The sequence below is a fragment of the Entelurus aequoreus genome, linkage group LG24 (assembly GCF_033978785.1).
Source record: "Entelurus aequoreus isolate RoL-2023_Sb linkage group LG24, RoL_Eaeq_v1.1, whole genome shotgun sequence".
NCBI lineage: Eukaryota > Metazoa > Chordata > Actinopteri > Syngnathiformes > Syngnathidae > Entelurus > Entelurus aequoreus.
Window position 1 is genome coordinate 25,694,839 of NC_084754.1, and position 15,713 is coordinate 25,710,551.

General features: G+C 37.2%; 1 protein-coding gene across 1 annotated transcript in view; it reads left to right on the plus strand.

Moving 5' to 3' along the window:
* calb2a (calbindin 2a) overlaps positions 1 to 15,713 on the plus strand; it is a 67,122-nt gene that overhangs the window by 23,203 nt on the left and 28,206 nt on the right. The window contains exon 5 of the mRNA XM_062036076.1: positions 1,080 to 1,136. Coding sequence (XP_061892060.1) covers positions 1,080 to 1,136 — 57 coding nt within the window. The remainder of the gene's footprint in view (positions 1 to 1,079; positions 1,137 to 15,713) is intronic.

The window sequence follows — 15,713 nt, forward strand, 5'->3', positions numbered from 1 at the left end:
AAAAAACAGACATGCAAATGTTCCTGCATGAACCATGAGCCTGCCATATCACTTTCATGCAAAACAATTGTGCAAGCCTGCCAGAGTCTCAGGTTTCTTCTCATTTAATTGGATATATGAAAATATTCTGTATTTATATTCCAAAACATGTTGGACACCTGGGCCACATGATTTTGATTATTGTGCCGTATCACATGGGTGTAAAAGACAACAAGAATGTGGATTTTTGAAGAATGAGTAATATTGATTTACCCAAGGTTGATGATATCATTTAACTTTCGCAGGGATATGCATTTACAACAAATGGGTTTATTAACCAAAGTGTTGTGTAACGATGTTTGATGCTATGAGCAGTATGAATAATGAATCATTCTATAACTCACACAAAGCTTTCTTCAGAGTGTTGAAAGCGACAAGGAATAGGAAATAATTTATTTCACCAAATTTTCGCTGAAGATAAAACGCTGGCAGATTCATGTTAGATCTGCAACAATGAAAGACTGTATCCAATTAGAAACCAATTGCACACAGTGAAGATTATGTCCTTCTCCTCACTGTCATTGAGAAGAATAATGAAATGGGTGAGGGAGGAAGGAGAATATGTGGAGGATAAAAAGGACGGACGATAGCAAACAATCACAGAGGAAACTTAATGAAATGTCGATGGGAAGTTGGTAGCCAGAGTTTGAGAGCATAAAACAAGAGAGAAGGATTAATCAGTCTTTGTTGAAGGAGGAAGTGAGCAAAGAGATTTTTAAAGGGTTAGAATGAGAAAGCAGGACCTTCTATTTTCAGGGTCATGTATAATGGATAAGACCGCTGTGGCTCCTCTCTGCAGAGGAGAAGGGTGCACAGGGGGAGGAGGGGGGGATGGGGAAGCAGGAAGACCATCCATCTTGACAAGGAACCCTTCTTTGGACATAGACAGCTGCAGGATTAAAACATTTATTAAAAAGCCTGTCCCGGCCTTGCTTGTATCGTTCTGTCTTTTGCTGCCCCGCCTGTGTATTGAAGGCAATTTGAAAAATCTTATTTTAAAGTTCATAACTTATTAAGTTGTTTTTTTTTCTTTCTTTTAGGCGTGGCGGCGATATGATACAGACCGCAGTGGCTACATCGAAGCAAATGAACTGAAGGTGCGTTCTAATGTTTATGTAAATAGAATTGCCAATCCAACAATGTAACTATATTATAATTATACATTTATTATTAAAACAAATATATTTTATTATTAATTTTATGAATAAAAACATTGTATTTATGGGTCTTTGGCAATACTATAAATGTTGTATTTTTGTTGTCTTTTTGTCATCCCTCTTACCCACTTAAACTTATAAACAGGACACTCACCCTAAACTTTAATGATCATACATTGTCATTGCAGTCATATTTAAATCATGGTGTGTATTTCTATTATTGTATACCATTATTTCTATCACAGATTTTGATTTGCTGCCCTTACTGCACTATACATATTTTTTCTAATACATTTGTGGACAAGCGGTAGAAAATGGATGGATGGATGGATGTGCTTTATGTTCTTTGAATGTCCAACTGTTTAGTGGTGCACATAAAAAAAAAAGATCAAAATTATGTTTTTGTAAATAAATAATTAGGGTGCTTCCGGAAAGTATTCACTTTTCCACATTTTGTCATGCTACAGCCTTATTCCAAAATGAAATACATTTAGCTGTCCTCACAATTCTACACACAATATCTCATAATGATTATGCGTAAAAAAAAGGTTTTAATTTATCAAATTTATTAAAACTAAAAAAACACATATGCATAAGTATTCACAGCCTTTGCTCAACACTTTGTTGATGCACTTTTGGCAGCAATTACAGCCTCAAGTCTTTTTTTTAATACGATGCCACAAGCTTGGCACACCTATCTTTGGGCAGTTTGGCCCATTCTTCTTTGCAGCACCTCTCAAGTTCCATCAGATTGGATGGGAAGCGTTGGTTTTGTTGTATATTGGTCGATTGTGTCACTCTCCCAGGACAGAGTGACTGTGTGCTGCATGATGAACCAAGAAGACGTCAAGAGTAATCGTCGAACAAAAAGCTTTATTTGTTTCAGCGAGCCTCAGAGAGGAACTGCAGTTTCCCGGAGAAGGAATCTCTTCTGATGTCCTCTCAGACAACTATCCTTAAATACCTTTTATCTAAAGACCCCCACTCTTTGTAACTCTAGCCTTGGGGCCGGCCAGTTAGGACAACACTCAGTTTGTTTGTACAAATGCAGACAACACCTGGGCGTTGTCACTTTGCTCAATGGAGTCAGTTGACCTCCAAGCACTGATCTCTTACCAAATGTCATTATTGTTTTTGCACTTCCTCCTAAAATCCAACTGCTGCTGTCTTTTAAATTCCCCAATGTCTTGGGGGAAAAGCCCCCTCTCTTGTGCTGGACATGTGCACTGTTGACCTTAGTAGAATAATCATCTACAGGATTATGTGACCAAATACAAATACATGTTACTTCCAATCATATAAGAAAATTGAACATGATATAATTCACTTCAGTTTTCATCCAGGATGTCTATGTACGTTGCTCTATCCTCTATCCTGATTAGTCTCCCAGTTCCTGCCGTTGAAAACCATCCCCACAGCATGATGCTGCCACCACCATACTTCACTGTAGGGATGGTATTGACCTGGTGATGAGCAGTGCCTGGTTTCCTCCAAACATAGCGCCTGGCATTCACGCCAAATAATTCAATATATGTCTCATCAGACATGAGAATTGTGTTTCTCAGGCTCAGAGTCTTTCTGTGTTGACTTTGCATGTACTCCCCGTGACTTTGTGGGTTCTCTCCGGGTACACCCTGGGATAGGCTGATTTTAGCACTACTACTGTGTGAATGTGAGTGTGATTGGTTGTTTGTCTATTTGTGTTGGCCCAGTGATGAGGTGGCAACTTGTCCAGGGTGTACCCTGCCTTCAGCCTGAGTGCAGCTGGGATAGGTTCCGCTATTTAAAAAAATAAAAATAAAAATAATTCACATTGTCATTATGGGGTGTTGACTGTAGACTTTTGAGAACAAAAATGAATTTATAATATTTTTGAATAAAGCTGTAACATAACAAAATATTTAATCCGTTATATTTACATAAGTACATTTTTTTAAAAATTGTACTTGCCGGAGTAGTTGTAACACAACATATTTTTTTACTTTTACTTAAATATTTTTGTAAAAAAGAAACACTACTCTTAATCTGTTACTTTGAGTTTCATTCCGTAACATATCATCATTTACTATCTGATTATGGCTTGCAAAGACAAATTTGTTTGTCAGCGAGCCTTCTTCCGGTAGGCACTGTCACATGACTCTCTTTGAATAATCCAACGTACTGTAAGCACTAGTGACGTTCGCCTCCATTTCACTAATCAAACGGAGTCTGGTAGTCACATGACTACATGTCAACAATCAATTGCAGCCTGGCATTCTTCATTATTTGCAGACAGAGAGAAATACACCAGTAGTGTTATCATGCCAACCCAGCAAAAAGTACAGATATAGAAGCTGAATTATGTAAATAATTTTAAGGTATATGATGAAATAGAAACCTACTTGTTGGGTAAGTGTTATAATGTTTCCAAAGAAGACACTTTATTTACGTTGCATGACACCATTACATCCTGGCTGTTTGTAAGAACTGGTGAACAGAAACCTCTTAAAAAACGTATTTTGACACTAAAACCTTTTTTTGTATACACTAGTGTTAATTTTGTTGACTAAAAATGTTTGTCTTAGTTATCGTCAACGACCTATTTTACCCTGACTAAAATAGGACGATAACGAGCCAAAACAAATGCACATTGACGAAAACATTCACAACAATAATTTACAATCAAGTCGATGAATAAAAACGAAACAAAAATAATTGACAGAGACGATATCAAATCATATTTATTTTCGCCTTTAGGTGGGTGTGAAAAGTTAAGAATTCATCCAATCACAGTGGCATGCACCTAGCATTAACGCCAAATAATTCAATAGTAGCATGCAGGAGAGGGGCGGGGCTAAATCACAGCGGGTATCCAATCAGAACTACTAGGTCACAGTGTTTGGATGTTTTACCGGGAAACAAGACTATATTGTAGTGATGTACTGTAACTATAAACAGTAATATTGATACGGCGACAACACTCTCAACGGTTAGTTTTACTCTTTTTAAATAAAAATTATCTAAAAACCGAGATTGCACATAGGATAAAGGGAGCGCTTGATTTCCTAACCCGAACCCACCTACAGCACAATACGGGTCATCTGGCTTAATTGGAGCGTTTTTAATTTGTTTTCATTTTTATCACAGCAATATTTTATGTTGTCAGAATCACAATGTTATCAGTATGATGTCATCATGTATCCTCTTATTAGCCCGATACTTGTCTGTCCGCTATTTATCATGCATCCCTAAAACTTAACTCATTGCAAATTATGATTGTGGCATCTGCGTGGCTCTCCTCTCCACTCTTCGCCATCTTCACCAACAATGTAAAGTTATGTTAAATGTTCATTTGTCAGTTGCATTCATCGTGTATTTATTCCGTATTGTTTTCTACATGTAAAACTATAAGTCTTTTCTATAAAATGTTGATGTCTGGAACAGATTCATTAGATTTATTATTTTTTAATGGGAAAATTGCTCCGGCTTTCATCCGATTAGGTTTTTGCCTGACCTTTTAAAACAGCTCACAAAGAAAACCAAGGTACCACTGAATTGATATGATGTTTTCAATTATTACTGTACATTCATTCAACTCGCTCATTTGTAGTTTTAGTCAGCCACAAAGATCAAATATGCCTTTAGGTGCTTGAACTTTTTCTGTAGAGACCATATCAACTGAAACCTATTATTCTATATCTATTCTATTCTATTATATTTAGTTTAATTTGGTTTATTAGTAAATGTTAATGTATTCTTCTAACCTTTCCGAAGAAGACATCATGTGTGAACATTTTGGAAAATGCTGACTTGCCAATATCTACTGTAGTTAAAAATATCATATCTGTCTTTTCGGACATTTCTCAGGCTCGGACAGGAAAGGATTAAAACTCAAAAGTGCTTTTACACTAGCAAGCTTTGGTCTGTTTTGAGTTTGATGTCTAAATTGTTTTAGGTCTGCACGTCTGTGCTTCTCACTAACCCTTAAAATGCAGCGTGGCTCCTAACAAAGTTCCTACATGCTACGTATTGGTTACCTTATTTGATCTACGCAATAGCAAGAGGCAGGAAATGTGTCAATTATAATCAGTAAAACTACAATAGCTCCTGTACGCACTTAAAGCCTGATTTACTAAAGATTTGAATGCACTAAACATGTGCAAACTTGTTAGCACACGCAAAGCTGATCTACTAAACATTAGCAAAGTGGGCTGCGTCTGTTAGAATAAGGGGCACGCCTTATTCTAGTCCATTTTGCGTTTGTCTTCATTAATATGCAAAATATATGCTGATCATCAAAACGGCTTCAAACAGAAGATGCACATATAATTATTTAGCGTACGCAATGTGATTTATCAACACTCATCGTTTTGCGAGCACTATTGTGCATTTTATCTAGCACGTGTGAGAAGGAGGTGCAAACAAGATCAGTGCTCGCGTTGCAAAGACTGCTTCTGCTTCTAAAATGCCCATAACATGTGGTACATATCTCCTGCATGTTTGAAAAGATAGCACAACACCACAGGTAGGCGGAGCATGATAACAGGAATGTGCAATAAACGAGAGTGTCTCCGTTGTGATGCCCCGTATTATACACGCAAAATCCTCATTAGTTATTCTGCACCACCTTACAATTGCACACGCAGTGTTCGTAAATCGCACGCCACACGCCCACTAATAGCACACGCTATTTCAGTGTGTGATTTGAAGCAAAATTGAGTGCGTCAAAATAGTGCCAAAAACCTTGCACGTAAAAACTACACTTTGCATGTGTTTGGCCTGTCTCAGTTAGCACGACTCAGTGCTAACTTGGACTAATTTAACGCCTGTACAGACTCTATTTGCTCGTGCGCGGACGGTTTGTCTGTGTGCAGAAAAGATCGCAATTTTTGACATGTTCACACGACATCATAATAAATGGCAGGGTCATTGTTTATTAAGTTGTGGAAGTGTGTAGGCTTTCAGTGTGGATTAGCGGTCCTCTGCCAGTATTGTCCCGCAGCATTGAGCGGTTTAGTTGGCTGTTATCCTTAAACACCTGGATCAGCTGTGCATGCATACAGAAAGATTTGCTTTTTACAGATGATCTTTTTACCGGCCAGATGGTATCCTCCCGATGTTTAGGGGCAGCTTGATACTAGCTGCCAACATACAGCATGCTATTCACTCAAAACCCCACTGACAATTGTTTACATCCCCATCCCTCTTCTGTACTTCTTCTCCTATCACTTTCTCTATGAAGCCATAGCAAGCAACAACTCTATTCAAGAGCTCCCCTTGCCGGCTGCACCTTGAAACATCATTCTCAATGGGACACAGCAACACACTCCATATAACTGCCAAACAAACAAACCAAACACATTTTGATACAGTGATGGACATAGACCCAGATACCAACTTCTTCCACACAATAAGCAACAACTGCCAATTTTACACAAAAGACCAATACAATAAGAACATAAAAACAAATGATAGACTAACAATTATTCACTTTACCAGTAGAAGCATGTATGCCAACTTTGATAATATTAACCTATACTTAAGACAGATAACGAACCATGTAAAGTAATAATGATCTCAGAAACCTGGATAGATACAGGAAGGGGAATATACTTTGAATTGGAAGGATATGACCCTTATTATATTAACAGGTATAATAAAACTTGAGGTGGAGTAGTGCTGTATGTGAAAAATCATATGAACTATAAAGTAGTTAAAAACAAGTCTCTTGCTGTTGATAACCTATTAAAATGCATCACTGTAGAAATGTGTCAGGAAAAGAATAAGAACGTGTTAGTAAGCTGCATACTGTATATAGAGCATCAGAGTCAAGTATAGTGACATGCACTGACTGGATCAAAAGCAACTTTTACAGATAACCAAAAATATTTTTTTTATATGTTGAGACTTCAACTTTGATTTTCTGAACCCAAATAAGCAAAAAGCAGATTCTGTCTTCATAAACACAATGAACAGTATATGGTACAAATTTTAAAAAAGACTAAAGCAAGCAGAATAACAGAACATAATGCCACTTTAATTGACAACATATTCACCAATGATTTTAATAACAATACAAAGAGTGGTTTGTTAATCACCGATAACACTGATCATCTTCCAGTCTTCACAATATACAATGCGAACTTTAGAGAGACAAATAATGATATTAAAGGCCTACTGAAACCCACTACTACCAACCACGCAGTCTGATAGTTTATATATCAATGATGAAATCTTAACATTGCAACACATGCCAATACAGCCGGGTTAACTTATAAAGTGCGATTTTAAAATTCCCGCCACACTTCCGGTTGAAAAACTCCTTTGGATATGATTTATGCGCGTGACGTCACAAAAGCAACGGAAGTGGTTGGACCCCATCGGACCCGATAGAAAAGCCTCTTGTTTTCTTTGACAAAATTCCACAGTATTCTGAATCTTTTGCAATTTGTTTAATGAACAATGGAGACTGCAAAGAAGAACGTTGTAGGTGGGATCGATCGGTGTCTTAGCGGCTAAGTACAATACTGTAATATCCGTGATATTTGCATTAGTGTACTGTGTCTTTAAGGGTTTGGGGAACGCGCATGCGCGAGTGAGTTGGCGGAGAACTTGAGTGTGTGTGATCGTGACTTTTGGCTAACAGCAGCTTGTGTATGTGTGTGCGTTACTTTTTGAACTACAACCAGTTACCGCTTGTTAATAAAGCGATTGAGCAATTTTTTTAATGGACACTGGAGACTGCAAATAAGAAAGTTGGAGCCGGTGGAGCAGCGGACTACAGCAACACCAACACCAGGAGGTTGTGTTGTGTTTTGAGCAGGATAACAGACGCACTACGGTGAGTCTAGCTTTGGCTTCCAAACATTTGATCGATTGCCCGTACGTGCGTGCCGATATGTGCATGTGACGTACGTAACTTTGGGGAAATATATGTTTCTTGCCGACTCTGACGGCGGCCGGGGTGTCGTCAAAAGCGTACAACGCCCGCCGCCGCATCTAAGTTAGCTACGCAGCTAGGTTAGCTTCTGTTTTTTTAGCTTCGCCAAGCTGAATATTATTAATCGTGTATTTACATGTTCATGGTTTAATAGTATTATTGATCTTCTGTCTATCCATCCAGTCAGGGTTTTTTTTAATTTAGTTTCTATCTGCATTTGAGACTGGCGCTATCGCGTTGGCTACGTAGCTAGGTTAGCTTCTATTTTTTTTAGCTTCGCAAAGCTGAATTATTAATCGTGTATTTACATGTTCAGTCACTGTGAATGTCCATTTCGCGTTATCGACTCTCATTTTTGTCATGACTTGATTCTGGGGGTTTGCTTCTCCGGAAGGCAAAGGAAAATTGGCGCGGGCAAGGCGTGAATTTAAATACATGATTTATTTTTTTTAACACTAATAAACTACAAAAAAAAGGAAGCAAACAAAAGGCGCGCACAAAGGCGGAAATACAAACTGGACTATGAAACAAAAGACATGCACGTGGGCACAAAAACTATGAACAATAAAACAAAAACACTAACTGTGGCATAAATGAACAAAACTTACTTGGTAAAGAACTGTGACACGACATGAAGCAGAGTAATGAAATAGTGTGAGGACACCAGGACGAACAACAGAAACAGACAGATTTAAATAGTGACGTGATCAGTGAAAACAGGTGCGTGACTCGAAACGTGAAACAGGTGCGTGACAAGACAGGTGAAAACTAATGGGTGACCATGGAAACCAAACCAAACAAGGAAGTGCAACCAGGAACTAAAAAGAGTCCAAAAAACAAACACATGGCCAAAACAAAAACATGAACAGACATGACGCATGACCAAAACAAAAACATGAACAGACATGACAATTTTCAAGAGGATATAGTATCTAAAATGGTTTAAAATACAAATCTGTGATACACAATAGAAAAAGGAGAGAGTGTGGAATCCAATGAGCCAGCTTGTACCTAAGTTACAGTCAGAGCGAAAAAAGATACGTCCATCACTGCCTTTCAAGTCCTTCACTGTAACGTTCCTCATCTACGAATCTTTCATCCTCGCTCAAATTAATGGTGTAATCGTCACTTTCTCGGTCCGAATCTCTCTCACTCCATTGTAAACAACGGGAATTGTGAGCAGCACTACCGCTTGTGACGTCACGCTACTTCCGGTACAGGCAAGGCTTATTTTATCAGCGAGCAAAAGTTGCGAACTTTATCGTCGATTTTCTCTACTAAATCCTTTCAGCAAAAATATGGCAATATCGCGAAATGATCAAGAATGACACATAGAATGGATCTGCTATTCCCGTTTAAATTTAAAAAAATCATTTCGGTAGGCCTTTAATACATCATACAAAAGATTACCCACACAGCAAAACGAATTATGGCCTTTAAATTATTTTTAACAACATGGGAATAACAGTATAGTGCAACTGATGTGAATAAAGCTTATGACATTGTTCAAGTATCTACATAACAGTGTATGATAACAACTTTCCACTAAGAATAATCTCTAAAAAGAAGAGAAAAAAAGAACAACAAATGACAAAAGCATTGCAAAAAGCTTTATCCATCCATCCATCCATTTTCCTCCGCTTATCCGAGGTCGGGTCCCGGGGGCAGCAGCATAAGTAGAGAAGCCCAGACTTCCCTCTCCCCAGCCACTTCGTCCAGCTCCTCCCGGGGGATCCCGAGGCGTTCCCAGGCCAGCCGGGAGACATAGTCTTTCCAACGTGTCCTGGGTCTTCCCCGTGGCCTCCTACCGGTCGGACATGCCCTAAACACCTCCTTAGGGAGGCGTTCGGGTGGCATCCTGACCAGATGCCCGAACCACCTCATCTGGCTTGTCTCGATGTGGAGGAGCAGCGGCTTTACTTTGAGCTGATGGCGGAGCTTCTCACCCTATATCTGAGGGAGAGCCCCACCGGAGAAAACTAATTTTGGCCGCTTTTACCCGTGATCTTGTCCTTTCGGTCATAACCCAAAGCTCATGACCATAAGTGAGGATGGGAACGTAGATCGACCGGTAAATTGAGAGCTTTGCCTTCCGGCTCAGCTCCTTCTTCACCACAACGGATCGATACAGCGTCGGCATTACTGAAGACGCCGCACGATCCACTCTTCCTCCACTCGTTGAACAAGACTCCGAGGTACTTGAACTCCTCCACATGGGGCAAGATCTCTTCCCTAAGATGGCACTACACCCTTTTCCGGGCGAGAACCATGGACTCGGACTTGGAGGTGCTGATTCTCATCCCAGTCGCTTCACACTCGGCTGCAAACCAACCCAGTGAGAGCTGAAGATCCTGGCCAGATGAAGCCATCAGGACCCCATCATCTGCAAAAAGCAGAGACCTAATCCTGCAGCCACCAAACTGGATCCCCTCAACGCCCTGAAAAATTTATCCAAACAATTTATTAAACAAAGAACAAAGAAGCTGAACACAAATATAAAAAATACAAAAACAATGTAATACGGACTCTACGTAAAAGTAAGAAAGAACATTACGACAAAATACTAAATGAAAACAAAAATAACATTAAGGCAACATTGAACATCTTAAACAGTATTATCAAGAAAATGCCTTTGGAAAGCAGAATATCCTCAAGTCTTTTTATAGGGAGACGGGGAAAAGGATTATATGGAAGGTCAAATACTTCAACGACTATTTTGTAAATATCGGACAAAACCTAGAAGTCAAAATCCCACTAAAACACATCTGATGATTCTGAAAATAACATCGAAAGAAATCCCAACTCAACTTTTCTAAGCTCAGTGACAGTAGAGGAAATAATAGATATTGTAAACAAAAGTAAATCCAAAACATCCACTGGTTATGAAGGAATCGACATGAAATTGATTAAAAAAAAGGCCATAATAGAAATATCAGAACCAATCATGTTTAAACTTATCATAGCAAACAGCAAAATTCCTAGACCAGATGAAAATAGCTCAAATAATATAAATTTACAAGACAGGAGACAAACATCAATTCACGAATTACAGACAAGTCTCATTACTCCCACAATTCACCAACATTCTTGATAAATTATTTAACAACAGATTACACAAATTTATAAACAAGTATGAAGTACTGTCAGCTAGCTAGGGCTGCAACAACTAATCGATTACATCGATTAAAATCGATTATAAAAACAGTTGGCGATTAATTTAGTCGTGGATTCGTTGGATCTATGCTATGCGCATGCGCAGAGGCAATTTTATTTATTTATTTTTTAAAATGTTTTTTATTTTTCATTTATTTATTTATTTTTTAATAAACCTTTATTCATAAACTGCAACTTGTACAAACAGATGAGAAACAATAATTAAAATAAGTATGGTGCCAGTATGCTGGTTTTTTTCAATAAAATACTGGAAAGGATAGAAATGTAGTTTGTCTCTTTTATCCGATTATTAATCGATTAATCGAAGTAATAATCAACAGATTAATCGATTATAACATTAATCTTTAGTTGCAGCCCTACAGCTAGCCAATACGGATACAGAACAAATATATCAACATCAATGGCAATAATTGAAATATCTGAAGAAATTACTAACGCAATAGATCAGAAACAATCTGCAGCTGCAGTATTTATGGACCTATCAAAATCATTCAACACAACCAATCACAGTATCTTAATACACAAATTAGAAAGTAAGGCATTAGGGGAGTGGTGTTGAAATGGGTGAAAAGCTACTTAACCAATAGGAAGCAATGTGTGGAAGCAATATCTGGTTAAATGTGAGGACAACAAAGACTTGACAGAACAAGTAATATGCACACGCTTCACGACAGAATGTTTTTTTTACTTCCATCTTAAAATAACACATTCATTATACAAAATTAGTAATAGGTCCACATTAATGTGGATAGATGTTTGTCAACATAAACATGATGCACAATATATTTAATAAACACAAAGTACAGTATTCATTCCTCTTTCTTGACTCTCTTTTCACATGCAAAATACAAATAAAAACATAAATATGAATTAGAAATGAAAGATGAATCCACAAAAACCCTGTGTCTATTCTGATTCACAATTGTAATAGTTTGAAAGCACTAGATTAAAACGATAATTTTGTAAACTAGATTGAACCTACCGGTAGCTAAAGATTACATTTAGGAATACATTTACTTGAATAGGGAGTGTTTTCTTCACATCTATTATGTTTACAGTAAATGGTAGTTTAATGTTTGTATTAGGACAGGAACATGATTTATGTTTAGTAATTTACAGTAATCTGCCAAAATTCTACTAACCTCCTTTGAATTTTCACAAGGACAGTACCCAACTGTCACCGGATCACATTTCTTCCAGGCTAGACCAGTTGCAAATGAACTTATCTGTTGTGGGTTCTTGCATTCTTTAAAAAAAGAAAAGAAAAGAGCTTCAATTCAAGGAGCAAATGCTAAACATGGTTGTTGGTGCAAATAATTGTGCATCGTGTTCTCACATCGTCCTAAACTAATTAGAATAGACAGACATGGTGCAGTATTTATGAAACACTACTCCACATTCTAGTACCTTTAATATTGTACACAATATTACTTCAAACCAGCTTTATGATTTATATGAATATTATATTAAAGTCCATATAAGCCCTACACACACACACACACACACACACTTGTAAACACTTAGTATGCTCTTAAAACACTTCACCTACACACAATATTTTATGTAATTTTAAAATGAAAAGTTAAATGGGTACTCAAATTTCAATTCAAGCAATTGTACTTTAAAATCTGAAAGAGTCACTTAGACCGTAGTATGTGAATTGCAAAATGGTGAGGTAACACTAAGTGGCTATATTATTCAGAATTACAAATTAAATTAGATAAAAATTGTCGTTTGGCTCAATAATATTTGCTTTCATGGATGTCGGTCATTGCCTGTTAATTTTGGTACATGGCGTACACACACACATGTTGCACAAGCACATACACAAAAGCAGTTTGGATGTACCGTGTTTTTTGGAGTATAAGTCGCTCCGGAGTATAAGTCGCACCGGCCGAAAATGCATAATAAAGAAGGAAAAAAACATATAAGTAGCACTGGAGTATAAATCGCATTTTTTGGGGACACTTATTTGATAAAACCCAACACCAAGAATAGACATTTGAAAGGCAATTTAAAATAAATAAAGAATAGTGAACAACAGGCTGAATAAGTGTACATTATATGAGGCATAAATAACCAACTGAGAACGTGCCTGGTATGTTAACGTAACATATTATGGTAAGAGTCATTCAAATAACTATAACATATAGAACATGCTATACGTTTACCAAACAATCTGTCACTCCTAATCGCTAAATCCGATGAAATCTTATACGTCTAGTCTCTTACGTGAATGAGCTAAATAATATTATTTGATATTTTACGGTAATGTGTTAATAATTTCACAAATAAGTCGCTCCTGAGTATAAGTCGCATCCCCGGCCAAACTATGAAAAAAACTGTGACATATAGTCCTAAAAATACGGTATGTTACGTGTGGTGTAGTTCATACAGTAGAGCAGGAGAGGGTGGAATATACAGTAATGCTTGCAGCCCATTTTAAAGATAACGTCTTTTTGGCAGCCGCGTAACCGTGGTAAACAATCCCTTCTAATATCATAGTTAAGCATTTATTTACAATGATGCGGAAGTAGTATCACACGTTTTAATTCAGAAAATTGAAAAAAAGCCTGTTCAGGCTCACAGTGGAGCTAGAGCCTATCGCAGGGGACTTTGGGCGAGAGGACAAGTTGCAGTCAATAACAGAGTTATGATGTAACTATTCAAATGACCATAACAAGCAATTTCAAATATAATGATTAGGGGTGTGGGAAAAAATCTATTCAAATTCGAATCGCGATTCTCACGTTGTGCGATTCAGAATCGATTCTCATTTTTTAAAAATCGATAATTTTTTTTATTAAATTTTTTTTAAATTTTAATGTTTTATTTTATTTATTTATTTTGTTTAATTAATCAATCCAACAAAACACTACACAGAAATACCATAACAATGCAATCCAATTCCAAAACCAAACCCGACCCAGCAACACTCAGAACTGCAATAAACAGCAATTGAGAGGAGACACAAACACGACACAGAACAAACCAAAAGTAGTGAAACAAAAATGAATATTACCAACAACAGTATCAATATTAGTTACAATTTAAACATAGCAGTGATTAAAAATCCCTCATTGACATTATCATTAGACATTTATAAAAAAATAAAATAAAACAAAGAACAATAGTGTCACAGTGGCTTACACTTGCATCGCATCTCATAAGCTTGACAACACACTGTGTCCAATATTTTCACAAAGATAAAATAAGTCATATTTTTGGTTCATTTAATAGTTAAAACAAATTTACATTATTGCAATCAGTTGATAAAACATTGTCCTTTACAATTATAAAAGCTTTTTACAAAAATCTACTACTCTGCTTGCATGTCAGCAGACTGGGGTAGATCATGCTGAAATCCTATGTATTGAATGAATAGAGAATCCTTTTGAATCGGGAAAAAAATCGTTTTTAAATCGAGAATCGTGTTGAATTGAAAAAAAAAAAAAGATTTTGAATCGAATCGTGACCCCAAGAATCGATATTGAATCAAATCGTGGGACACCCAAAGATTCACAGCCCTAATAATGATGCAAATGTTTTATACTACTGAGTGTGGTGGAGTGTATTTTTCAGAGAATTGAATCAATCACAACTGGACTGTTCAGGTTGTATTCAAGCCCACATTTTAACCACATTACTAAATCTGTAAACTACCTCTACCGGCATGCTTTAGTCACCCTGATCCATCTTAGTCTTTAAGTCAATATTGAAACTGTTGAGTTTCCCGTGAGATGTTCTAAAACACTTTCGCTTGCTTACAGGAAGTTGCTCTTTGATTTGGCCAATGTGTGTTTGTTGTGCTGTAATTTTTGTTTGCACCGTTGCTGTCTAGTAGGCTCTGTGCAGGTCGCAACTACACTAAGGGCCTGATTTACTTAGATCTAACTACCTTGTGGTAAACAGCGTGTGCAATCTATAAAATAGTGTGTACTATTAGTGGGCGTGTTGCGTGCGATCCACTATGATTGTGTGCATTTGAAAAGTGGTGCATACCGCCTTATTTAAATGAGGATATTGTGTGTACAATGAATTGATTTACATAGACCCCGACTTAAACAAGTTGAAAAACTTATTCGGGTGTTACCATTTAGTGGTCAATTGTACGGAATATGTACTGTACTGTGCAATTTACTAATAAAAGTTTAAATCAATCAATACTATACGGGGCTTTCATCACAAAGACACTGTCATTTACTGCAAATTGTTATCATGTTCCTACCTTAAACAAGCAGGAGACATCTACAACTTTATATTTTAGAAGCAGTCGTGCTGTGCATCTACATTGACACCACTTGTTTGTTCTTTTCTTTTTTTTAACCGCTGAAGATGCATGAGGGGAAGGCCACACTTGCTGTGCTGAATACGTAAAAAAAAAGCATACTTCAAGAAGTTTTTATCATATAGGATATATATTC